The 27,364-nt window shown below is 41.2% G+C and overlaps 1 protein-coding gene across 6 annotated transcripts in view; it reads left to right on the top strand.

Moving 5' to 3' along the window:
- Positions 1-4,508: 4,508 nt before the first annotated feature.
- The window catches only part of KIF1B (kinesin family member 1B), a 139,108-nt gene continuing 116,252 nt past the window's right edge, over positions 4,509-27,364 (top strand). For all 6 annotated transcript variants that reach the window (XM_054008925.1, XM_054008921.1, XM_054008922.1 and 3 more), the window contains exons 1-2: positions 4,509-4,653; positions 12,885-13,074. In XM_054008925.1, coding sequence (XP_053864900.1) covers positions 12,969-13,074 — 106 coding nt within the window. In that variant the 5' untranslated portion in view covers positions 4,509-4,653; positions 12,885-12,968. The remainder of the gene's footprint in view (positions 4,654-12,884; positions 13,075-27,364) is intronic.

The raw sequence follows: 27,364 nt of genomic DNA, 5'->3' as shown, positions 1-27,364 counted from the left end.
CCCCCTTTTTAAGCTTCTTAGAATGTGTCAAAAGGAATGCAGATTACTACAAACAAATATTGAACACTGTGATTGAGAGGAACAAAAATAAATCTTGTACTGGATATAGAAATCTTGGGTATCAAACATTTGCAAAAAGTAAATTGTGCTCAATAAAAGACCAGCATGACAGTACAATTCTTCAGCTTGTTGGTTTACATTCTGGAATGCTCAGTTTAAATCCATGATATTGCGGTGAGACGCTCTGCCTTACAATATTCAACAGCAACCCCTCCAGTTAACTCAGGAGGAAAATTCAGTTCTCAAGGGAGTCCCATCCATTTCATCTCTGCCAAAAGGACAGTGCTGCAAGACAAGGCCTGGAGAAACACAAGCAGGCATCCTCATAGCTCCAGCAGATATACAGAGTAAAATCACTCCACACAAGAGATGTAATCTTTAATCTTAATTTAAAATATAGTTTTAAAAGCTAAGATTTAATTACAAAGATAGCAGAAAGATTTTGGGTGTTAGGATGATGCTGAGTGACTGGGTTTCAGTCTCTAGAACCACTCAAGTTTTAGTTGTGGAGTGGGTGTGAAATTCTGCAATTGGAAAGCTGAGAGATTAGAATGTGATTAGAATTTCTGTGAAAGATGAACAGACTGTCAAAAGCAATATGCAGACTCTGAGGTCTGCTAAAATGAACATCGAGACATATTGATACATTACATAAATACTGACCTTAGTTTTGCCTTAGTAAATAAACAGTGATGAACAATAAAGCCTGATGGCCACCAAAACACGAAGGCCATATATGTATTGTTGTACATGTGCTGAATAACAAAACATAAGCTGAAGCTGAAAATAATTTCTATGGCTTAAGGTATTTAACAATTGTGAGTTCTTCCTTCTCAATTAACAAGGAGAGAGAGAGTTAAAGATCCACAAAATTATTATTCACCTCTGATAGACAGGCAAGAAGCAGACATTTGCATATCATCCAGCTAGCTCATCAGAAGTACCAATAATCATTTTCACTGAATTTAGTTGCATTCAGGAGGCATTTGTTTACATAAATGACCTGCCTAGTTAACATTGCTCCAGACCTCACTATTATTTTCTTTGTAGGATCTGAACAACACACATTTCCTGACATGATTGTTTTTACCAGGTCATGAATGAGGATTTTCTTCTGCAACTACTATTTTTCTACCCTGCAGGAAGCCTGGCAACAAGATCAGCCTGAGGAGAATGCTAACTAAAACAAGGACCACAACACTGAGCAGAAAAGACACTGACATTCCAATTTTCAGGAGTGCACCCTGATTTATGTGCCACCTTGGGCCTGATTTTCAGGAGTAATGAGTATCCATGTCTCCTTTTGAAGTTGTAGGTGCTTAGCACTTATATCAGAACCCAACATGTCCCAAATGGAGCACCAAAAGTTGAGGCACCCAGAACTAATTGCCACTTTTGACTATTTTGGCCTTACTTGTGCAAAATGCTGCCACCTCTAACAACAGAGTATTACATATTAATCACTCTGAGGACCAGAAGCAAGAATCACATGCAGCACAGCACAGACTTCCCTATTGACAGTTCCAAAAAAAGATCTGTGACTTCATCCTTCTTTATTGAATGACCTCAGACAACAGTGGTTCTGAAAAAATTTAACTTGAAATGGTCTGCTAGGATTAAAAATCTTGACACTTTGCTTACTACATTTGTAAATGGAGTTTTGTGGAACAGGTAGAAAACAAGAATTTATTCATGCATGCAAGATTTTTCTGCATTCACTTACACTGCAAATATCTGGCAATTAACCACATAACTGATATGTCTGTGTCTATCCAAGTATCAGGAAGAAAAGAGTGCACTGCACTGAAAGCCCTTATTAGCAGACTATGAAGATAGTTGTATTTTAAACCCAAATCGGACAACCAAATGTATTCTGGGCTGATCTGATTTAATTGTCTTAATGCTTCAAAACTATACATGTAGTAAATGTAGCTTTAGCAGGAGTACAGACTGGAAATTTGTAATAGTTTAAAAACCTCACACCAGCTCTTTAAAAGTGTTGATTAAATGACAATTTCAGTGGGCCAAGAAAAGTGTAATTTCTCCCATCCATAACTCTGTACTTTTCCTCAAAGCAAGAACTGTGAGTCTTGACCTCCCCCCTTTATTAATTCACTCATTGCCTTCGCTCAAGGGCATATGTTGAGCTTTCTCCTCCTTCCAATCCATTTTTTCCTAACGTACCATAGGCCAATCTATATAGAGCTAGAAAGAGTTTTTGAGCAGATTGTCACTACAAATCAATTTTTAGCATGAAGCAGTAAGACATACATCATGAATATTTAAAGCACTCAAATATAACTTTAGATTACACAACCAGTTTACAAAAGCTATTTGAACATTCACAGGAAAACAAATGGCCATGAGAATGTGTAAAGAAGATGCCAGTTTGTAGCTCTAGACAACTCAAGCTGTCTCATACCCCAAAATGCCCTTCTAAAGAGACTATATTTTCTGTACATGTAACTTGCTTTCATTGGGCCTAATCCAGCACTCACTGTTGTAAATTAAAAACCTTCCAAAGGGCCTAACTGCCTAGGAATCATTGGGTTTACCCTTTTATAGCTTCTCCCAGCATACCTGTATGGTAACTGCTCCTTTAAATTTGGAAGAAACAATCAGCTGTAGTGCTAAAACAATTGTTTTGCTTCTGCCTACTATAGCTAGCCCTTCTCTCCCTTCTACCTAATAAGTGCAGAGCTCCTTTTATGTTGCTTTCTTCTTTCTTATAGTTAAAACAAACAAACAAACAAAAAAAAAAAAACACATATCCTCTTTCCATTTATCTATAGTTTTTAAACAAGTGAAATGTTAAAGATTACCCAGGGTCCAGAGTAACAGATATTTGTGAGTAAAATTACTGACCTATGTAAAAAGATACAGTATGTAAACATACTGAACAAATTAATTCTTGAGGTGGAATTACATTAAAATAAGTTTGGAGATGCTGTTACACTAGTAATTTATTTGTCTCACTAAAGAGTATGTTACAGTTTTGCAATCTCATGATTTTAGTGAGTCTTGGGATAGCTGATGTTTTTATTAAAGCTGCAACTTCTGGAGTCATCTGACTAAGTGAGTCTCGCAGCTTTAATTTTAAAAGTAATTTTATAGCCTTCATAATTACAGAGAAAAGCTTGAAAATGTGAATCCTAAGGATTTACAAACCAGAAGGCATATACAAAGAACCTAAAGTGTATTAGGTTTTAAAATCACATGAGTTTGAGCCAAGCAACTCTTTTGGGCACCTGACTCATGAGTTGGCAATACTGATGACGTAGGTATATCTAAGAGACTGGGTCATGAATAGCTGGCCTAAAATACAACTCCTCTCTCCATAAAACTCTTCCAGGATTAAGGTTGAAATAGAAGTGATTGTGGGGGGAGAGGAGATGGAGAACAGTTCCCCCTCCTTTGCTAACAGCAGAATTGAAGCTACCCTTCTCTTACTAGCCTGGGAACAGTTCTCTCGTCTCCTTGCCCATCACAGTCAGCCTGGCGCCTCCTTTTTAACAGCCAGCAACCCCCAAACTATCACGTAGGATTTTATGGCTGCTCTTTTCCCTTCAGCAAGGAAACTGATAAAGAAAACGTTACTCCCATGTGCACTGAGAAGCCAGGATCTTGCTGGGAGACGGGGCTTTGTCTGCGGCCGTGGTCTGGAGCGATGGAGATGGGCCTGTAGGCGGGTGACCGGAGTTAGTCTCAGCAGCCGGGACAAGGAAGGAGAACTTGCCCCGGGAAGTGGCCTGTCCCGCCATTCGTTACCCTTCTCACGGGGCGGGCCCCCTTCATGAGGGGAGACAGTGGGTTATGCGGCAATCAGATGCTATGGGAGAAATAGGCCTCGAGCCACACCTCTGCCAGGCAGGGTCCTAGACCTGAATCCCCTTCACCAACCCCCTTCGTTCCCCAGCCCTGGGCCCTGCGGCGGTACCCCACTAGTAACGGCCGCCGCAAAGAGCCGTAGGCCCGGGCCGGTGTTCCTCCGCAGCCGGGCGGGATAGGCGACGAACCAACGTCCCCTAGCTGCTCTTCATAGGCTAGGGGAGAAAGGAGAATAATTTCTTTCGAACGCTGATTGGCTAAAGAGATGAAGGGGCGGACTTTTCACGCCGTTTCGCAGTGGGATTGGTCAAGGAGTCAGCGCAGCCTTCTCCCCCCCCCCATGAGCGTCATTGAGTTGGACAAGCCCATTCTTCTGTTTCGCGCTGTGATTGGCGGAGTGGCGCGATGCGATTAAGCACTCATCCGCGCTGGGATTGGGGGAAGGGGCGTCGCCGCGCTGGGATTGGCGGGGGGTAGAGTCGCTCGGAGATGGGGGCGGGGCGCTGCTGGGCTGAGGGATCGCCTGAGTCAGTTTGCAAGCGGCGCTCCAAGGCAGCGGAGCTGCTGCTGGCTCCTCTCGGGGGTTCTTTCTCCCTCCCGGTCCGGGGCTGCCCTGGGCTCCGAGCCTGTCCCGGGGCACCGTGATGGGGCTGGGTGGCCCTTTTCTTCTCCTCTCCCTTCCTCTGCGGGTCTCCGCCGGCTCCTCCTCCTGCTGACTGCGCCGCGGATCCCTCCGGACCCCCACTGTCCGCGGCCCCGCGCGAGGTGAGCGCTGAGGGGAGTCCCTGGGGGCGATGGGGAAGCCGCCCGTGAAAGGGGGGAGGAGCCAGGGGACGGTTACTGCGCCCGGGAAAGGGGAGTTGGGGGCGGGGAGCCTAGGTGGGGAGAGGTAGGTGCCATAATGCGGCGGGGATGGGCGGGGGCCGCTTGTTTACCCGGGCGCTGCGGGCTCTGGGTAGGGCTGGCGGGAGCCCCCGGGCGGCGATGGCAGGGGCCAGCTTGTCCTGGAGCTTTGCTGGCGAGGGAGATTGCCCTGAGCTGTCAGTGCAGCGGCCCAAGGGCGTGGAGCTCGCTGGCAGCCTTTCCTCCTCCCTGCTGCGCCTGCCAGATCCGGCGCACCAGTCCCCCCCTTGCTTCTCCCCTTCCCCCAGGAGACGCTCGGTGCCAGAGCCTCTGCTGTCTCCTCGCGCGCCCTCCCTCCCCGGACCTCGGTCCCCAGGTCCCGCCTCCTCCCCGGAGTGCGGATCGAGCCGCATCTCTGCATCCCCATCTTCAGGTGCATGGTGGAGGCTGTATTTGCTCCCTCCAGGGTTGTGAGTGAAGGATGGTCCCAGAGCATCTGCTGGGGAAGGGTGGGGGGGGAGACCCTAAGGGCAGGGGATTTACTGCGTTTTTAGACCCATCCATAGTGCTTGTATCGTCTGTATTCAGTTCAGCATAATTATCAGGGCAGCCATATTGGGATGATGAACGGACAATCCTCTAGGAGCTGAATCGGGAGGGAGGGGGCAGGAGACGGAGAATGACAGGGGCCTGGCAGCTGTGGGGTCATTGCCTGAATACAGCTGCTAAATCAAGGGTGTGGAGTTAGAACCACCCGTCACTGATGTCGGGTTGAATTTTGCACCTAATTTTTTTTTCTTTACACAAAATGCAGAATTATGTTCATAATCTGTTATTCAATGTCTTTCAACTAATAGTTTTTCGCTTGTGTGCTGCCCTTGTGTGAAATCCAGTGTTGTGTGCTGATCAGTTGTTTGTAATCCTATATTTATTTCCTTTTGCATTCCTGTGGGGGGGGAAGTCATTGTAATGACAAGGCTTTTGACACTGTATCCAGGTGCCTGTATTCAGTATTTTGTCTGGCTTCAGCACTTTTGTTTAAATTGGAAAAAAAATCTAAGTAATTTGGCAGCCTGCACTGCAGCAATCCAGTTGATGTCTCAGGCTGTTATTTCTGTCTGATCATTGGTGGAGTACCCAAAATTGGAGTCCTTATGGTCCTCTTGTTCATGGAGTCTTACTGCTTTGAACAGCTGCTCTGGCTAACTTTCCACAGGCTAATCTCTCTGCTTTCCCCTGTTATTTTTTTAACGATGGTGCAGTGATTAGGTTACAGTTACCTAGGAGCTGTTTTTAATTTAAAAGGTAGCACACTGTGCTAGGCAAATCCTAAGAGATGTACAACTCAGAATTTGTTTTCAGTTGTGGTGTAATCACCAATTGGGTTAATCAGAGGTGATACAATAATTTGTCATTTCTCAAATATCTATCCTGTATAGTGATCTTAAACTCCATTTGCTACTTGAAGATGGAGGACTGGCTATAAGACTATCAACATGGTTTTATGGCGTGTAACTGTTTTTCCGCTTGTCACTGTTTATTCACCCAAGTCCCTAATATCATTGTCCTCAAATTCCATTCTGCCCTTAGTTTCCATTTAAAACAGATTTTCTTTTTTGAAAACTTTGTTTAAAGGGAAACGCTCAACTAGTGTTAGGCCTCAAGTCTAGGTCTTGTATTTTTAAGTGGTTGTACAAAACCCCCAAAAATATATAGAAATTTTTGAGTCTTTAAGCTTTAGCAAAAAAAGAAAAAAATGTAAATGCTTTCATGTTTTTAATCCAAACATAATATTAGTAATAGTGCATTAGAACCCAGAGGACACCGATCAGTGTATTGTATTTGTCACCTTGCATAACGTGAAAAATGGTAAAAAGTAAATTATTCTGAAATTTGCTAGTTAATAACAAATTTAGATATTTAAATGCTGGGGGGTGGGGGTGGAATTAGTAATAGTTTGAAATATGTAAATACGAATCTGATAGGAGGCAGCAATGGGGTTTATTTCTGTCCTGACAAATACCTAGTTAGATGCTCAGGTGTTGCTCACGTTTAAGATTGAGAACCAGGTGATGGTTCATGTTAAAGACATAATAAAAGCTACGACAGTGCAATTCATGATTTAGGGGAGAGGCAATTGTTGAATTAGTTCTAAGTGAATCACAGGATCTGGTCCAAGAGGTGAGTATGACTGAAATGCTTAGTAATAGTGAACATAATGTAATTAAATTTAACATCCTCGTTACACGACAAATACCAAAGAAACCCATCTCAGTAGCATTTAACTCCAAAAAGGAGAACTACTTAAAAATGAGAAGCTAGTTAAGCAGAAACTAAAAGGAAGAGTCACAAGATTGAAACACACCTGCAAACTGCATGGAAATTTCACACAACGCACAGTCAACCTGTGGAAATAGTTGCCAGGGGATGTTGTGGAGGCCAAAAATATAACTGGGTTAAAAAAAGAAGCATTGAAGTTTGTGGAGGATAGGTTCATCAATTGCTATTAGCCAGGATGGTCAGGGATGCAAGTCTATGCTTTGGGTGTCCCTCAGCCTCTGACTGCCATAAACTGGGACTGGATGACAGGGTAAGATGGATCACTCAGAAATTGCTCTGTTCTGTTCATTCCCTCTAAAGCACCTGGCTACTATTGCAAGACTGGATTCTGGGCTAGATGGATGATGGGTCTGACCCAGTATAGCCGTATTCTTTTATTATGGAAGTATTCAGTCTTTTTCTTCACTTTTGTCCCAGTTTGAACCCATGCAGAAAAAATGCCTAAGAATAGACCATTAACAAACTCTTTCCAAGTCATTAGGAAAATGATTCATTCTGGGATTAATCCATTGGTAACTTTCTATGGCGTATAAGGAACAAAATCTGAGCTTGTGAATCTTATTGGCGTAAACATCTATCAAAGTCTATGAACTCCAGCTGCTATTTTCTTGCAAGGTGCATCTCTTGTGACAACTCCATAGGGAGGCTGTGTTCTGTAGTGGTAAGGGTATCAGGAGCTAGGTTATTTGGGGCTTATTTCTAATTCACCTCTGGCTGCTTTGTGATGCCATGGGTAAGTAACTTAACCTCGCTATGCTTCAGTATGTTGGAAAGGCATGAACCCATCTTAAGTGTTTTGAGGTCTGATTAAAATTGCTGTATAAGTACAAACCATTGGCTCTAATTTCAGCAAAATTTGAAGCTAATGGAGTCTTAGGCTACAGGCTGTATCAATGTATTGGAAAGTGACCTTGTTCAGTGAGACAGTAATGAGTGTGTATGGAAACCACTTGTAACCCTAAGCAAACAACTTTTATTTGTTTTTTAGTTGTGAAAAGTAGCAGAGCTGAAAATGAGGTAAAATGAGGTGGTGTAATCACAACTGTAGGAAAAGAGTCTGAAAACATGCGGGCAATTTTATAATAAACAGCTCATTGATGTGTCTTCTGGACTGTTATTTTAGTGACCCAGTTGTGTGTGAACTTCACTTTCTTGATTTCTGCCATTAGAACAGGATATACTTCAGCCTATAGTTGAGTCATGATGTCCTGCATATGACAGGCATCCTGTCAGTGTGTAGAGCCTTTTAACACAAATAAGGTGCATCTATTTATAACATTAGTTAAATGTGGTATCTGAAAATATGGCTTGAGTAGAAATAAGAATGAAAAACCCAGTATTGTTTTGAGGCCCTTTGGTGTCCCTGGAAAGCTGTAATTAAACTCATCTGATGCTGTTGGAGAGAGCATTGCAAAAGTACACCAGGGAGCAGTACCTGGCTTTTTCTATTCCAGTTGTGGATGGTTGTATGCTGATCTGGCCTCACTCGCCATACCTCTTCTTCAAAATTTTTCCTGTGGGATGATGAACTGTTCTGAGATCTCCAGCTGCTTCCATTTTTCATGAATTTTGTTGTCTGCAGCATTGTTGCTGGCAGTATAGAGGGAGCTCATTCTCATGGCGGGAGTTATTGAAAAGAACAGAGTAAGAAATACTTTCTTTTAAATGTATTTCGTATGTTAGGCTTGGAGCGTGCAAAGCTCATTTAATAGTGATTAACCTGAGTTTTGGAGGAAGGGAATTGATTTCTCTTGTTAGACACTCCAGCAGGAAACTTTCTTATTTAAAAAAATTTTGATCCACCAATAAGCAACATCATTACTAAAGAGAAACCAGAAAGCATTTTGTCCTTGATTATTTCTTGCTGCAAAAGGGCCAGCAGATGACTGAGATTTTTAGGTAAATGTTTGAACTGTCGTCTTGAGGTTTTGATAGAATTATGTACTCAGGGGTGGGAGAGACCCAAATCATCTTATGCTCTAAAGAATTAATAGAGTGGAAAAGTTCAAATGAAGTAAAACACTTGCCCTGCTGTACAAGTGAGGGCTTCTAGAACTTCCATTGCACCATTCTGCTGTTGTGATGCTTGTAAATATGTCACAAAGGTAGGAAAGCAGGCCAGTCTGGTAGCCAGATTCTATGCCAGGAAAGGTTCTGAAAGAATAGTATTGAGAGGTAGCATTGTCCTCACTTCTGGAACTGCACATCCCACTCTTCATAAAGTTAAAGCTTGCACATTTTGCAGTCTTTTGATCTTACTTACCATTTTTATTGGAGAGAGAGGGCTGGTGTTTTTTATAATTGTCACTTCCCCCATTTAAACTCAATGTAAGTGAAGAATCCATTGGTCTCTGTAAATCAAGATTCCTGATAATGCAAGGCTTCAGAGTAGCAGCCATGTTAGTCTGTATCCGCAAAAAGAACAGGAGTACTTGTGGCACCTTAGAGACTAACAAATTTATTAGAGCATTTATTAGTTATTATATGCTCTGCTCTAATAAATTTGTTAGTCTCTAAGGTGCCACAAGAACTCCTGTTCTTTTTGCTGATAATGCAATACAGTCTCTTCTCACACAGGTGTGCTTCTATCACTGGAGTGAGGTGAGGAAATGGTGTCTCACCCATCCCTATGCCTGCTGCAGGGAGATCTCTTATGCTGTAGAAAGTTACAAAATAGCATTTAAGTAGAGGATACAGAAGTACTTTTTACATCTTAATAGTAGGACATGTAACTTTTGATACTAGAAAAGCTTTGTCAGTTTGCTCGTAGTTCCTGTTTCACAGAATGTGACTCGATAATTAACACTGAAGAAAGTGAAGCTGTAACATGGTTGGGGGGAGCTCCAAATGCCTGACTTATTTATGCTTTAACCAGCTGCATCTCAATAGGCAATAATTTGCAAAGGGTACTTTCTACTAAAATTTTACACATAGCTGCAAACTGTCTACTAAAATGCAGTCTAATGAAGGGCTTTGAAGTTCCAGGGATCGGAGAAGAAGGGACATCTGATTTGCATCTGAAGAAGTGAGGTTCTTACCCATGAAAGCTTATGCTCCCAATACTTCTGTTAGTCTTAAAGGTGCCACAGGACCCTCTGTTGCTTTTTACAGATTCAGACTAACACGGCTAACCCTCTGATACTCAAATAACATAGTGGCTTAAAAATGCTAGGTGACCTTACATCTAAATCAACACTAAATGAATCCTCTATCCCTCAATCTTCAGTAAATACTAATTCTATACAAAAACTAAAATCCAAGAAGGTACTTTAGTGAAAGGATCAAATATTTTCTTCAATTTGTAATTAAATCAATGTTAGCAGTCTGAAGGAAAAATAAGCAATAATGCAAACCAAGCATTTTTACAAAAGTAAACAACTTAAAAAGTTTAGGAAATGTACCTTCTAAAAAATCCTCTTAGCTGATGGCCTTGCTTACTTAGCTCAGTGGTTTGAGCATTGGCTTGCTAAACCCAGGGCTGTGAGCTCAATCCTCGAGGGGGCTACTTAAGGATCTGGGGCAAAAATCTGTCTGGGGATTAGCCCTGCTTTGGGGTTGGACTAGATGATCTCCTGAGGTCCCTTCCAATCCAGATATTCTATGATTCTATGTTACCCTGGATTTGCTAGGACTTGTAGTTAGCTGCTTAACAAAATGTCAAAAAATTTTCAAGTTCTTTATCAGGCTGGGTGGGAGAATAGAAAGACAAGACCCACTCAGCAAAGTGCCTCGTAAAATTTCAGATAGTACATTCCCAGCAAAAGGCTTTCTGTCCGCTTTGTGAAATCCAGTTCTAGTTTTGTTGTGTACGAATGTACCATATAATCACCTTTCTCCTCGATTAACCTGCTACAAACAACTTAATATAGGGAGTGCTGAATCTTTCCCTAAATTGGTTTCAGAGTAACAGCCGTGTTAGTCTAGTATCAGGGGGTAGCCGTGTTAGTCTGTATCTACAAAAACAACAAAGAGTCTGGTGGCACCTTAAAGACTAACAGATAACTAAGCCGTGTTAGTCTGTATCCGCAAAAAGAAGAACAGGAGTACTTGTGGCACCTTAGAGACTAACAAATTTATTAGAGCATAAGCTTTCGTGGACTACAGCCCACTTCTTGGATTCCATGACCAATTCGATGAATTGCTTCTATTCAGGCAGGTTGCTATCTTCAGCAGCAATATGCAGATTCACTTGAACATTAGTTTAACATAATGTTTTTCTTAGAGTGTACTGGTATCTACCGGGATCATATCACTTGAGGAGGTAAAGGCGTGTGTGTGTGTGTGTGTGTGTAGGTGTAGGGAGTTATATATATAAAAAAAGTCATCTGATATTCAGATAAGGAATGGTGACAAAGTCCTATGTTTGTTGCTACCTGCCATGCAGGGAATGTTCTGTAGTGTTGGACTACAGTGAATAACCATCTGGTTAGGGTAATCTGCTGTATGTGAAATACAGAATCTGCATCACTCTGCAGATCATCTTAGGCCATTCAGAGTTGCTCTGGTTGAATTAGCCTTTACTCTGTGGAAGAGCTTTTCCTGAGACTTGCTTTAAATTCTGCTTCTTAGCAGCAATTGAGAAGGAGGTATCAACCCTGTGCATATCTGTGACTTGTCACGTTCTGTCACCTTATTAGTTACATTGTTACCCAGTTGCATGTCATTGATTACCGTAGACAACTAAAATTGTAACAATCACCTGGTTAACTACCTTGATAAACTGTTGAGAGGAGGAACATCCTTGTTAAATAACTTGTCCTGTTTTCTGGGATGAGACAACCTTTCCCTCATTGTGATACAATGTCATCCTCTGCCATTAGTGAGGTGAAGTAATGCAATTTTAATTAAATCTGTGCCGTGTGAAAATATCATAGAATGAATTAGGCCATGCCTAAGACTTTTTTTTTAAACCAGCTGGTGAATTACTTTTGTACTTTTTTTCCTTCCTGGTCTAAACCTGGAATAAAAATGCTTTCATTGGAGAGTCAGAGTTTAGTTAATTATGTGATCAATTTCTGGGTGTTGTGACCCATATATCCACACTTATAGAGCTATATCCAGCACAGACCCAGCCTTGGCAGATGTCTGTTTAATATACATTTACTTGTTTAATAAAATAGTACTTAAGGAGAGATGTCGAAGGTTCCAGGGTGTACTGGCCTGCAGTTCTTTGGAGTGGACTTGCCTGCTGGTTTAGAACTGGATGCAGTGCATTGTTTTGTGCCCTAAAAGTGCTCAATCATTTGGATGTGACGGGACTTTGAGCCATAAGTATTTTTATTGTGATTTGAGTAGATGAGTATATTGGTTGACATCTGATGAGATAGAAATTTTAGGCAGAAATCTCTTTGAAAGGCAACAGTCTCTCTTTGTTTCTCTGTAGAGTAGTGTCCTTGAAGGTCACTAGATGTGCAAGCAGTAACTAAGATTTTTATTTACTTTGAACTGAGGAAATCCTTGGGTGTTTGCAGTGTTCTCCAAGCTTCTGTGTGCCAGTGAAATGAGTAAACAGCACAAAGACCTGGGGTCCTTTTCTCTGATGCTATGGGCAGAGCAAGAGATCCGAGTAGTGGTAGTCTCCACTCTTTCTGGGAAGGGAAGCAAGGAGTGAAAACACTTATTTGCTCACTTCAAGAGCAGTCTGCATTGGGTGACATAGGCATTGACTAGGAGCATGATGGGGATATCTCTAGCTCTGGATTCTCTGAATAGACATAAAAACTTGTGATGTGTTAGGCTTCCCTTCCCCCATCCATTAATGTAATCTGTTTAGAATGTATTTTTAAAGTAACTGAATCTCACTTTCTTTTTAGAAAACTCCAAGAGATCATAAAAAGGAGGGAAAAAAAAAAAACCTTTGCATCTGATTTCTGGACTCAACACTATACGACATCAAAATGTCGGGAGCTTCTGTGAAGGTGGCTGTCCGGGTCAGGCCCTTCAATTCCAGAGAGACCAGCAAAGAATCCAAATGCATCATCCAGATGCAAGGCAACTCAACCAGTAAGTTCATTCTGACCTCCCAATGGAATCTACCTCTCCCAGTTCCACTCCTTTGTCCTCTTCTTTGATCAAAATTAACTGACTACTGTGCACATTACAGCATCTGGAATTACCCTTTTAGGGAAGCTTCTTCCTCTTGCAAGCCTCTTATGGGTGACTTCATTATTTTTGTATTTGACTAGAGAAGGCTGAATCCTGGGTATCTTGATTTTTTGCGGCAGGTAATGTTAGCTGGTGGTGAACTGAGGGCTCTGGGGGAGGAATATGATGTTGAAGTGAGTGGTAAGGCTTGTCCACACGGTTGAGTAATTTGTGCTGTGGGGGTATGATTTCTAAAGTCCCCTAATGTTTGACATTAATTGGTTCATGTAGGCTCTCCTTGTGCACACTAAAGGTTCCCTAGTGTGCTTTAACAGAGTACTGTTTTGAGTCAGTTAATCAAATGAGGTGTTACTTGGAGTTGGGATAGTTTTAGCCTCCGGCACCATCTTCCCCCTGGGGTTCTCCTTCATGGTGGGCTGACTGAGGAGGCCCAGAGTTGGAGGGACAGATAGTTGGGAAATAAAGGGGGAGCTGTTCACAAAACGTAAACAAAAACATAAACCCTCTCTTTTTTATGTAGCTTTTCATTTTCAGCCAACTTTCTCTGAATACTGGCTGCTTCCCTGCCTTTGTGTTCCTTGGGGCAGACAGTCCAACATTATACTATTGGGTAACAACAGAAATAAACATACACCATTTACTTTGATGCTATTTGCTTGTGTTTAGGTAACCAGTAATTAATATTCAATAACTGTGGCTCTCCATCCTTTTGAGCTGAGCTTCTCCTTCAGACTGATCCTGCACTGAAGTGTTAAATTTGTTTGTGACATCAGTCTATTCGTATGATAATGGTTGTGACATCACCAAAAGAGATGGGCCATGTATGAGAGAGCCTAAGCCCTGGTCTACACTGGGGGGAGAATCGATCTAAGTTACACAACTTCAGCTACGTGATTAACGTAGCTGAAGTCGATGTACTTAGATCGACTTACCATGGTGTCTTCACTGCGGTGAGTCGACTGCTGCCGCTCCCCCTTTAACTCTGCTTGCACCTCTCACGGCGCTGGAGTACAGGAGTCGACGGGAGAGCGCTCAGGGATTGATTTATTGCGTCTAGTCTAGATCTGTGTGGAAATGTCTTGCTTATGGTCCAGTGACAAGGATGCCTGGCATATTTCTGGCAGACTGTCTGCCAGTTTCTGACATGGTCCTGGCACTAGGTCCACTTGCTGAATGCCTGGGCATGGTAATACAATGTCATTAATAGAAGGCTCCAATAAACTGAGTCATAGTTAAAAGAAGGGAAAAGTGGGGGATTTCTTCCAGTTTAACATAGCTAGCAGTTCCTTCATAGCTTTCTGCTGTTTTTTTTTTCCCCCCTCTGAGAATGGTATAATCTGAAGCCTTCTGTTTCTAGGGGCAGGTCTACACTACAGCCTAAGTTGATATAACTTACATTGCTCAAGGGTATGAAAAATCCATCCCCTTCTCCCCCCCACCCCCCTCAAGCAACACAAGTTTCACACTGTCCACACCAGCGCTATGTCGGCAGGAGATGCTCTCCCACTGACATAGCTTCCGCTTCTTACTGAGGTGGAGTAATTATGCCGACAGGAGAGCGGCCTCCTGTCGGCATAGCACATCTTCACCAGATGTGCCACAGCTGCGCCAAAGTAGCATTGTAGTGTAGATTTGCCCTGGGTCTCATGGCATAGCTACAAGTTGGCTGAGATCAGGTTTAAATCACCAAGGCCATTTAAAGACTGTGGGAAAGGAGTCTTAAATTGCAATGGCTCTGGAGTCCTTGCTGTTTGAATCTGGGAGCTAATTCTCTCTCTCTTTCCTCCCCCTCCCACCCAATCTTCCCAGTAGAAGGAAAATATGTCAGGAATCTGGGGGTGGGGGAAACAGGAGTTTTCTTAACTGAAAATAACAGGTTTTCAAGATCATAAAATGTGGGGAAAAGAAATGGGATGGAGGAATGACATGTCGTGCTGCGCTTACTCGCTGAAAAGAATGAGGAGTACTTGTGGCACCTTAGAGACTAACCAATTTATTTAGTCTCTAAGGTGCCACAAGTACTTCGCGTTCTTTTTGCTGATACAGACTAACACTACCGTTCTGAAACCTGTTACTCGCTGAAGAGTCTATAGGAGGCTTTGGTCTGACCGTATCCAATTTGAAGTTAGGGTTGAGGGCTTGTCTACACTGGCACTTTACAGTGCTGCAACTTTCTCGCTCGGGGGTGTGAAAAAACAAATCCCCGAGCGCTGCAAGTTTCAGTGCTATAAAGTGCTAGTGTAGACAGTGCACCAGCGCTGGGAACCATTCCCCTCGTGGAGGCTGGTGCCATGACTACACAGCCATGTTAAAGCACTTTTCTCCTTTCACCTGATGATCCTATAGAAATGCAGAGTAGCAAGTAGCAAAGAGACCAGTGATAATCCCCATCTTCATTATCTGCTTTTTAGGCAAGTGAAAATTAAGACAAACTCTACCCCAAATTCCTTGAAACATCTTTTAAATGTTGTAATGGCAGCCAGGGTTGTTCTTTGCTATAGTGCCTTTGTAACTGCAGGATTTATAGGCTGGCTTCTATGGCTGTTAAACTTTCTGCTAGTCAGTGCCCAGCAGTGTTGTTGGTGTTGCTACCTAGAGAGAGAATCCCAGTGAGATTAAGCGTAACCTCATGGGCAGCGGGTGAACCCCATGCTCGGGGAGGCTAGCCCCTGGCCTGGACCACTCCTTCTGCCCAAAGCCCCACCCCTGCTGCTGGAGCCCAGAGTTCCCACCCCCCCTCCCGGCATGGCAGTCAGTCCCTGCCCCCCAGAGGCTGGTGGGGAGGGGCCCCCTCCCCCAGACATGGCAGGTCCTCGCTGGGGCTGGCGGGGAGGGTCCCCTCTCCCCTGGCCGCAGCTCTGAGCCCCTGCATGGGACTTAATAGGCAGCTGCGCAGCTTAGAGGGAACTTAGATCCACACTAGGAGTTGTATTAGTATAACTATTTTAGTAACCTCCCCACTCCCACCCTCAAATATCACACTTCTATTTGAATGTTAAAATAAATTTTGAAGTAGTGGTTTGGGGAAATGTGGATGTGGTGGTGGTCTCTCTTGATTAAGTTCTAAAGAACGCATGGCTTGTCGTATGTTTCTCTTAATATGAATTTGAGTCATGCAGGGTGGTGTGAAGGAGGTTGTCAGCAAGACTGGCCCACTCCAAGTGACAAGTGATCTTGGTGTAAGAGGCAAACAAAAGCACTGGAAATAGGAAAAAATTCCAACTATGAAAAGTCAAGTTTTAGATGTAATAGCTTGAATGCCTGCTTGAAAATATCATTTCAAAAGTATCCAAAAACATTTTTAGAAACGGGATGCTAGTAGTTCAGACCCCAAAATTAATTCCTACAATAAGTCTTTACAAAATACACTATGAGCAAATACATTCACAAATTATTTTAAAATGTCAATAAAAGTATTTGGTATTTATCCTGTTCTTGATTCGGTGTTGGAAATGCAACTACATTGTGCTAATACATGTAAAACAAAAAATGGGTTCTCTTGTTCGTTTCAGTTCAGTTTCACTGTTCAGGCTGAGTGAATTTAAGCAAATAGCAAGCATAAATAGTGAAAACCAAACTAGATTTGTAAAATGTTTCTATAAAGTTGCTAAAAACACAAGTAACAGACCTTTAAAAAAGTACTGCCCTCTAATTGTAGAGTAACTGAATCTTAAATTTTAAAAGGCTTTTGATACGCATTCATAGTACAAGTGACACAGAAATACGAAACTGTAGCAGAAGCATGCTTCACTGGATAGGGCACTAACTGGGAATCAGACTTGGGTTCTATTTCCAGTTCAGCCACTGACCTGCTGTGACTCTGGGCAAGTCGCTTTACCTCTGTGCCTCTTTTGTGGTGTTAATTAAGATTTCCTTCCCCCAAAGTGTTTGCATTGTTTTACTGTCCTGTGTGTTTTGTACAGTGATTCGCTTAATAGATCCCCAATCAACCGTGGTTAGGGCTTACAGGTTTAAATAATAAAAATACTGGTAGTCCTACTGACTGGTACCTTCAAACATATATTTAAAAATGCCAAAATAGCTTGTTTCATACTAGGGACTTGAACCCAGGATGTTTGTTTAAAGAACTTCTAATAATTGGGAGCTGGGGAATGTTTGTTTTTTGTTTTGTTTGGTTTTTTAAATGAGTAAACTGACTAGTTTCTGTTTTGCTTTCTAGAAACTTCTGAGCACCTTAAATAAACTTTTCTAGAGGCAACTTGATTGCCAGTAAGTGCTTTGGACCTGAGACCTTGTCTAGTAAGTTGTGTTCTAGGGTCAGTGTTAGAGCAGTATGTTTAAACCATTGGAAATCTGATATTAACCATTTTTTATAATGATAATGGTGGATAATAACTCGTATTCATATAATACCTACAGATGTTATGTGTATTTATAGACATCACTTCACCAACCAGTGAAAGAGCTATTCCATGGCAATTGCTTAACAGCACATAGCAAAACTATGCGATAGGTACAGACAAATAAAGAATACTATATATCCACCTAAAGCTGCAAGATGCTGAGGATGATATACTTACTCTTGCAGAAAGTGCTGAGGGATTTTAATTATCATGAGTAGCCAAGATGGAGTTTATTTCCTATCTGAAAAGGGTAGATAGGAAGTACCATGGGAATTTTCAAATCCGTTCTGTGAACATATTTAGTAAATGCATTTTTTGTAGCTGTGCATTAAGTTTTTTTCTCTTAATATGCTAGCCTATAGTGTGAATTTTGTTTGGCGCTGGTGATGCACAGGGACTGCAGGAATAAGTTAACACAAATATAATACTGTGTATTTAAGGAATTGTGTGATTGAATCATCTTTTCAGAACTGAAATATGTTATAGAAAGACTGAAATCCTGCAGTCCAGCTCAAGTCATGTGCTCACTGCATTAAGGGATTGGTATATTGGCAGCAAGCCTGAGCTGCTTGTTGAGATCATAGTTGATTGCAGATGGTATGCAGCTGAATGTTACTGCCATAAGGTCTTTGAAAATGGAAGAGGAGAACAGAGAAATTGTTGGAGATGTTCATAGGCTTGGAGAACTGAGAAGTTACAAAACATTACTGTTTAGGCTCTTAATTTAAAAAAGCAGGAGGGTTCAGGTGAGCGCCAAAGTAGTTATTTTGTGTTTTTTTGTTTGTTTGTTTTTATTATTATTATTATTATTATTATTTTAAGCGCTTGGATCTTCCTTTAATTCACTGAGTTCCAGGCTCATCCCAGCCAAGGAAGTTCTAACTTCTTCCTAGGGTCTGATGAAGATTTGGTATTAATGTGTGAAGAATGAAAATGAAAAATAGGATTTTTGAAAGTCACCTTAGCAATTTAGGAGTACAAGACCTACTGGAAGTCAGTGGGACTTCTGTTCCTTAGTCACTTAGGTGTTTTTCAAAATCCCACCTGACCACTATAGGATTGTAGAGGTGGAAATGTAAATGGGTTACTGGTTTTGTGTACCAGTAATTACTTCCTATTGTGAATCCCTTTTGTGAGCAAACAATACTCATAATTAGCCTAATTTTTATGACACAGGGCAGTAATGACTTTTGAAGACTTCTGAAATATTTGCAAAAACCATCTTAGTATGGAAAGTTGATTTGAAGCCTGCTGCATTCTACTCCAGAAATTGCTACATTTTAGTCATGAGCGTGTGAAATGACCCCTGCATCTAATGCATGGGAAGAAAGGCATGTGCTACATGTAATAGTCATTATTTTTATAGTAGTTGTAGAGATCTGTCAAATGTAAATATGTTGAGATTTTCTTTCTTGGTTTATTGGATTTGCAAGCTCAACTCTTATGTATTTAAGAAGCTCTGTGTTGCTCTACTTCAGTGGAAATGATTGGGTAATCTCTCTGTCCAGACACTTCAGAGAGAGACACAAGGCCAGGTTTCTGCATAACAAAAGAACATGCTTAAAGCAAGGTTTGAACAGTGGCTGAAGCTGGAGGAGAGAAGACCCTATTTAAATATCCATTCAGCTAGCAAAGAACGCCATTTATTGCTATTAAAATGATAAAAAGCAACAGAGGGTCCTGTGGCACCTTTGAGACTAACAAGTATTGGGAGCATAAGCTTTCGTGGGTAAGAACCTCACTTCTTCAGATGCAAGTCACTCACTTGCATCTGAAGAAGTGAGGTTCTTACCCACGAAAGCTTATGCTCCCAATACTTCTGTTAGTCTCAAAGGTGCCACAGGACCCTCTGTTGCTTTTTACAGATTCAGACTAACACGGCTACCCCTCTGATATTAAAATTATAGTTATTCAGCTTGTAAATATTAATACTCCAACACATCACTTTTCTTAAACCAATTTGAAGGAATGTTAGTCAGATAACTGGAAGTGAAAGAACCGCAAAGAACTCCACTCCCAAATTAGCTGCTGGCTGGAATAGCAGCAAATTTTTTTTTTAAAGAGTTTTAGCCACATTTGTTGTCATTTAGTATCAGTTTCATTTAAAAAAAACAAAGATGGTTTTCTGGGATTAAAAAAAATTCAACAAAAACTAAACAGTCATTGATTTTTGCAGCTTTCCTGGCTGTTATACAGCAGCTTTTTACAACTCCTTAGATTTATTATTATTATTATTATTTTTGGCTGGATACAGTTAGGTAGACCCGCAGAGTACACCTGATTATTTAACTAGATTAGAAAGAAACTGACAACATGCAACACTTAAGAGTTGACTATTGCTTGCATAGCTAGACCACCACCTTGAAATGGTCACATTCCTCAAATCGCTGCTTCAGGCTTCAAGGCTTAACCCCTTGGGTTCATTCTGCATTTTCTTTTTTTTTTTCTTTCACAGAGTGGGACTGTGGTCATGAAAGCTTGACTGTTCTGTAACATTCAGCCAGGTGATCATTTGTATTGAGATAGTGTTTTCTGCATATGGGGCGTCATCTTCAGTTAGCCTTCTGCTTGCATTTTCTATATTTTCATAGAATCATAGAATATCAGAGTTGGAAGGGACCTCAGGAGGTCATCTAGTCCAACTCCCTGCTCAAAGCAGGACCAATCCCCAACTAAATCATCCCAGCCAGGGCTTTGTCAAGCCTGACGTTAAAAACCTCTAAGGAAGGAGATTCCAACACCTCCCTAGGGAACCCATTCCAGTGCTTCATCACCCTCCTAGTGAAAAAGTTTTTCCTAATGTCCAACCTAAACCTCCCCCACTGCAACTTGAGACCATTACTCCTTGTTCTGTCATTCCCTCCCTCTGTCATTCTCCCATGTGCTCTTAAAATCTCTATACCATTTTAAAACATTTTGGTGTAACAAGTTTACCAGGAACCTGAAGTAACTGTAGTGTAAACATTTCTGCTGTATTGGTAGCATGCTGTATGGCACACTGTCATGTGATTTCAGTAAGCCCTCCCCTCCAACCAAATTCCAAGGTATCACACAGCAGCTCCTTGGAAGTGCCTATTGGTGAAATAAGAAACCAGTTTCTACCTTAAATAGACTATATGCTTTCCTCTACAATTGTTAGATATGACTTACTAAACTTTTTGAGTGACTACTAGCCCAGTTTATTCAGAGGCTATAGCTGTAATGTGTCAAAAGTTGCATAGGAGTGAAGCCATAACCAGACTACAAAACCCTGTCTGCACTAAGAAACTGACCCATTGCTAACTTTTGACATTAATGATTTATTCCATCTACACTAGCAGGTAACTGTTTTCAGCTCTGGTGCAGAGATGCCTGTTGAGTTTGACATCCATTGTCAGCAGTGAGTACATTTCAGTAGAGCATTAGGTGTAGCTGAGCTGAACTGCGTTCATTGGGAACTGATAGATACACTGCTGACTCTTTGTCATGGAGTTTATGGATGGAAGAGTAGGAAGTTTGAATGGTTAGCTGTAGCTGGAGTTGAGTAGCACAGAGATTGTTTGTGTTCAGATAAGAGTAATGGAATGCAATTAAGAAAGGAAATTTAAATTGAATCTCAAGGTGAAAGGTAGGGAGTAGAGGGGAACATCTTAAACCAGAATTATGTTCCAAGGGAAATAGCGGTACTAGACTGGACAAAAGGCAAGAGAATCCTGTAGGCCAAAATCCAGCAGTGGCTCGTGGGGAATGGACTGGATAACCTAATAAGTATTTCTGATTCATTGCATTTTACTATGCAGGTGCCTAAGGCTGAACCTAAATCTCTCTCATTCTCATGCCCTTCATATAGCCAATATGAAGTGAGATTGGGGTTCTCTGCTACAAAGATCACACATTAGGCTGCCAACTTGTGTATTGGCCCTTTGTCACGCTGCGGCCATTCCCTGGTTACCAATGTGCATGCATCAGAGCTGGGCTGGGTGCTGAGGTTTCAGAATCCCAGTTTCTCTATTCTGGGGGATTGCATTATCACAGAACTGAAGTCTTGGCTAAAGAAACTGAGTAGCCTGTACTGCTAGGCACAAATGAGGCTTGCAGCTAAGCTGAATAAACTTAAATTTTTTTTTTAAAGGCAGGTATGCAGCTGCAGTGTTAGCTCTCCTTTCTGTAGTTAGCTGTTTCCATTCTATTACCTTGGCTGTGATAGTAAAAAATCTCATCCCAAAACCTGAATTAGCAGTCACCCTGTGTCCAAACTGATCCTCATTTACTGTTTAGATGCTGATTGTCATATATCATATAGTGGCCAGAAAATATTAGGCACAGATGTATGTTGGTCCAAGTATATGGCATTTGGAAATGTAAGTGACAAAGGGCCCTTTGCTAACTGGCCTTTGCTGTTGGTGTTAAATATTGCACATTTATGGTAGAAGTCGCTGCAAGATGACTCAACTTCTTTTCCTAACACCTTAATTTGTATTTTACACAGCAGCTTTTTAAGATGTTAAGACCCTTTCCATATGGCTTACTTTTCCTCTTAGTAGGTAAAGTGGTTTAAACCACACTGACAAAGTCAGAAGAATCAGAGGAAGCCTATCTGTTTAATTTTCTTTCTGTAGGTGATTATTTCATTCTGTTGTGTCTGGCCTATAGAAACTTGATTTAGTGTCCCATACAGACTATAGCACTTGAGTGCCAGTGACAGAATGAAGTGAGTTTATCATACACTCTGGTTTGGTTTGATGCAGTGTAAGTGTTCCCATTCACACAGGTAGACTGCTCTCTGAATAATCCAGTGAGCTTCTTGTTGAATACAGGTCCTGGATCCTCAGAATAGGACTCAAAGCCCTGCATGGGGATTTTGCCAGTTCAGGCTTTGCCATCTTGAGTAATTGTGAAAGGTCCTTCTGTGGAGTATTTAAGGTTATGGGATCATCTTATGAGACTGGGGATTCTGACCCCTGCTGAAGCAGTGGAGCAGCTCCATCTGTCAGGAACAATCGTCACAGCTGCTGCTCTGAACAGATTGCAACTAGGTTGCCTAACTGGCATCTTGGGCTTCAGAAATGCTTCATGAAACATAATGGAGTTAGTGGAGTTTCATTTTTGGAGTTTGCTAAGCAACAGCTGCACCTGAGTGCTGCTTTGGGGTAGGCAGTGGGTACTGTGAGTCGGCATGAGGCGAACTAAAGCATGAACCCCCCCCCCCCCCCCAGGGATATGACTTGTGGCATTGGCTATTGTTTAAAGTAGCTGCTATTTGGAGTGTTGGGCTGAGGAGTTGGGCTTGGTATTTATTGAAAAATTGATAGAATAAAGGAACCTGATCAATAATTCTCCCAAACCAACAGTGGGCAGAATTTAAAAGACCTCTCAGTCAATTTATCTAGTGTAGATATTGGAACATTTTATGGTTGTGTAAAATAGTATCGTCCTCCATAGTAACTAAGTTGCAAATAAAAATATTTGACTAGTAGCTCTGTAGATGTTGCAGTTAGCTTAGTGTGACAGTGATCTGAATGCAGGTCTATTTTTTTAAATAGAGAAAAGGACAATATATTTAGTGGTTTAAAAAAAAAAAAAAAAAAAAAAAGCCCAACCAACTAAACCTAAAAATCGGATAGCCTTCTTCCTCCCCAATAGCATTCTAAAACCTGAGGTTAGATATGAGTGACCTGATGCCAGAGTCTAATAAATTTAGGCTCTCCCAAGCTACTTTGTATGGTTTTATTAAAGTGTTAGTCTAATTGAAATAGTTGGGTCTGAATTTGTGGTGAAACCAGTGCTGCTTGGCAGAGACTGGCTTTTATCTACATTAGGATCAAGATCACTTGGGTAGGAGGGACATAAGGGAGTTTACATAACTGCTGCTTGTCCTCTCTCTAGTCTTGTGAGGTGCAGAAAGAGGAAACAGAAGACTTAGGGCTTATCTACACTTAAAGCTGCAGTGGTGCCACTGTACTCTGTTTCAGTGAAGACACTACTTATACTGATGGGAGAGCCTCTCCCATTGGTGTAGGTAATCTGCTCCATTGAGAGGGGGTAGCTAGATTGATGGAATTCTCCCACCAACCTAGTGCTGTCTGCACTCGACATTGGGTTGTTCTAACTCCATCATTCAGGGGTGCGGCTTTTTCATGCCCGTGAGTGATGTAGTTATGCCAACCTAATTTCCTAGTGTAGATCAGGCCTTGATTGTAACCTGTCTGTCCCAATAATCCCATGAGCACAAGCTTTGCAATCAACATTGCCGCTTTTTCTCTTAAAAGAATTGTGTGGTTTTGGCAGCCAGGAGAGAATAGAATAGGTGGAAGTGTCCACTTTTATAAACTAATACCATCCTTGATGACTGCTCTCTTCTGAAATGTGTAATTTGTAGATGTCAGCAGGTAAGGCTGGCAGTATCCCATCAGTCTGACATGAAATGCATGACATGCCTGCCAGGAAATGTTGGCGGTCAAGACATTTTTCCTCTGTTTTTTCCGTTGGGTAATCTGACTCTCAACTTGGTTATTTTTTTAATGTTTGTACTTTTTTTTTTTTGGTGGGCTTTGGTGTAATGAACTTTTAAATACGGTGATCAGAAAACTTCAGAGCAGTTCTGTTTTGAAACCTGGCAACGCCTTAGGATAGCATTTCCTTGAACCATTGGCCAGTGAATAGCTCAAGATGTGGCACATTGTAGGTGTACCTAGGAACTCATCTCCCTGCTTGAGATGTGAAGGTTATATTTAGATCGTAGTGAATAATAATACTAGGAGTCATTTGAACTCTGATGTGTCAACTTCATTCTTCTGTGTAACTTTAAAGTGCTCAAGCATTCTCTGTGGTTAGAACATAGACTGAGATTCTGGAGTCCTTGTTTTGTTCCCAATGCTGCAGATGTGTTGCTTTATGACCTTGGGCAAGACACTTAAACAAGTGGATAGTTATCTACAAAATGTGTGTAATACTTCTACCCAAAAGCTTGTTTTAAGGTTTAATGCTTGTTTGTCTTAACTTTTTTTTAGCAAATAACTCTGATTTGATCTGTGTAAAAATGAGGCGTAGCAAAATCCAGAGATATTTCACTGGCTGGCTGAGGAACTGATGTCCTATCTTGCTTCTGTACTTTACAGTGGGGCAAACAAGGAACTTTTGTGGTTATGATACACTATTTTAATTTCTGTTTTGTGCTGTCACAGTTCAATGGCATGCAACTACATGGTCAGTGTCAGGGAAAGAGGCATAGAATAGGGTTTTAAAGGAAGTTATTTTAAAAAAAGCTTGGATTATGGTCTGAGCCAAAATCCTTTGCTAGTTGTTTTAAAAAAATTTTTTTTGTTCTTTAAAGCCTTCCTGTCTGTTTTATTGGAAGGTGAGAGGAGATTATTTGCATAAGAATAATTCTTAGGTGAGCTTTTAAGGATTCCCAAATCACTTGACTTCCTGTAAAGGCACTGGACTGAGAGGCAGACCTGGTAAAGTCACCTGATTTCTCTCCTGGCCTTCCCCATCTGTAAAATGGATATTTGAATATCTCATAATTGTGTAAACGTTTCTAAAATGTGTTGTGATGCTCACATGAAAGGCATTATAGAAATGTTATCAGAATGGTGTGTGGGGGAAGAAGAATTGATTCTCCTGTTTTGGGATACAAAGGTGTCTTCAACTTTTGAAAGCATCTTGAATCAGAAAATAGGACAAAATTATAGCAAAGCTAACTGTCCCAAAGATCTGGGAATAACTCACCAGCCACCACCTACTGCTTTATTGAAAATGCATCAGCAAGAAAGCAGCACAAGCTGGCTTCAAAACAAGGAAAAGTCAGTAATTGCCATGTAAAAAGAGGGAGTCCCTCTTTGACTGATGCTAGATGATGAGTCAGTCTCATTTTATTTTAAGTTACTGTATAATGACTGTGGGGAGGGGGAAGTAATCAGAAAAGCAGATGTCTTGTGTATCCAGCACTTTTAAAGTCACTTTAACATAATTTTTAAATGCCGTTTTTGTTAATTTCTAATTGAATTCCAATTTCCAAATGCAACTTGACACAAATCATGAGTCAAAAATTAATCTCTAGTAAATGAATTTGTTCGTTTCCTAACATAATGCAAAAATGTAAAAATTAAGAATCCTGAATAAATGTATGGTAATCTATGGGTTGGTTAAATAAGTTTAGATGTAATGTATCCTCCTGGTTAGCAAAAGTACCAAATTTAGTGTAAAGGATGTATTTAGTTTAAAATCAACATTTTAATGGTTACTAACCAATGAGAAGTCACCTTTCTTTAGGAAAATAAGTATAAATGCAAAACTGGATTAAAATTTATTATTTAAATCAAGGTTTCCTACTTGCTGATTTAAATGATTAAAATTGGTGATTGAAATCAGTCCACCCCATTATTTCCTCGCAGCTCAGCCTTTATCCATTCTAAAGACCACAATATCTTTTCGGGAGATGGAGTCAAAAGTGAAAGGCAAAAATGATTTCCTTAATAGCTGGCTAATGGTATTATTGTATGTCTTATAGATGTTTGGAGGTAGCTAGGTACATAAAATATGTATTTAGCTTCTGAGATATTAGTATATCTGAAGTGTTCAAGGGACAAACTGGAGGTCTGGACAAGGATTTAATCAAGATTGCTGAACAGTTAGGATGGTATGGTTCAAGTAACTAGCTCCCACTTGAGGCAAAGTCTGCTGGCATGTTGTCTTCCCGAAACGCAAGCTGCAGAGATGGTATTTATAGCAACTGGATCTGCAAGAGCAGCTGAGGATGAGATTGCTTTCCAGCAGCTTCTGCGGGCAAGCATTTGCCTGGCTTTGATACTATTCTGCATCGCTCCCTCCCCCACCCAGCCTTCCTCACAGTGCAGGGATGGAATTCCTCATGTGGGGAGTGAATCTTGTTGAATTCCAGTTGGGAGCTGTTCTTAGTCTCTCTTTGGTTTCCTTTCTTTCTAATGGGTTGAAAAATGCAAACAATGTTTTGATTGAAAAGCAAACTCTATTTTACAGGCTGGAAGTGTCCATGGCCCCGCATTTGTCTCTTGTAATATTAACTCTGTTCTCTGGTTTTGCAAGTTCTCGTTCTCTCTCTCTCTCTCTCTCTCTCTCTCTCTCTCTCTAAAAAAAAAAAACAAGGTAGCAAAATCTCGTTAATTGATGTTGCATTGTATCTGTAAGAGAGCCTGTACTGAACAGGAGTGAGTGTGTGTGTGTGGTCTTAATCATGTTCCCTTCCACCCTGCTCTCAGTAACAAACTTGTTTCCATTGTTGCCATCTGTTCTGAGGGTGTGAATCTACATTTTCCAGACAGACTTGCATTTTGTCTGTAACATTGGTTTAGTCTTCTTGGTCTGATGCTGAGGGCTCCCCCCAAATCTCTCCCTAATCTGTCCCAATTACATTGGCTACATAGGCATGTAAACAATACTGTGTTTTACTTCAGCAATCCTCTATTAATATGGGGTGAGGTGAAGTGGAAAAAGCTAATTCAGATTCCACTTCCTTAAATGTATCTGAATTTTAAACCTCCTGGTAACATCCTTTTCCTAAAAGATTGTCAACACTAGCATTCTCCCCCTCCACCCTCCCTAAACAAAATCTCTATACATTGCTCTACCTTTGATGCAGCTCACATGAGGTTATTTAAAAATGTCAGTTAATCCTAAGTGTAAATAAATGGTAGTGGTAAAAATACCTGTGCTTTTGTCTAGGCTAGTGCTTCCACTGGTGGTAGTGCAATGGTGGGAGGCTTAGCCTGTGTGAGGACTGATTGGTGAAGTAGAAAACTCAGAGCAGAGCTCTTAGTCTTTCCCTAAGAATGTGTGTGCTTCCAGTTCTGGTAGATATGGAAGGA

Source organism: Malaclemys terrapin, chromosome 19, assembly GCF_027887155.1.
Source record: "Malaclemys terrapin pileata isolate rMalTer1 chromosome 19, rMalTer1.hap1, whole genome shotgun sequence".
NCBI classification, from domain to species: domain Eukaryota; kingdom Metazoa; phylum Chordata; order Testudines; family Emydidae; genus Malaclemys; species Malaclemys terrapin.
The sequence above is the reverse complement of the archived record's forward strand: the minus strand, read 5'-3'. Positions and strand labels throughout refer to the sequence as shown.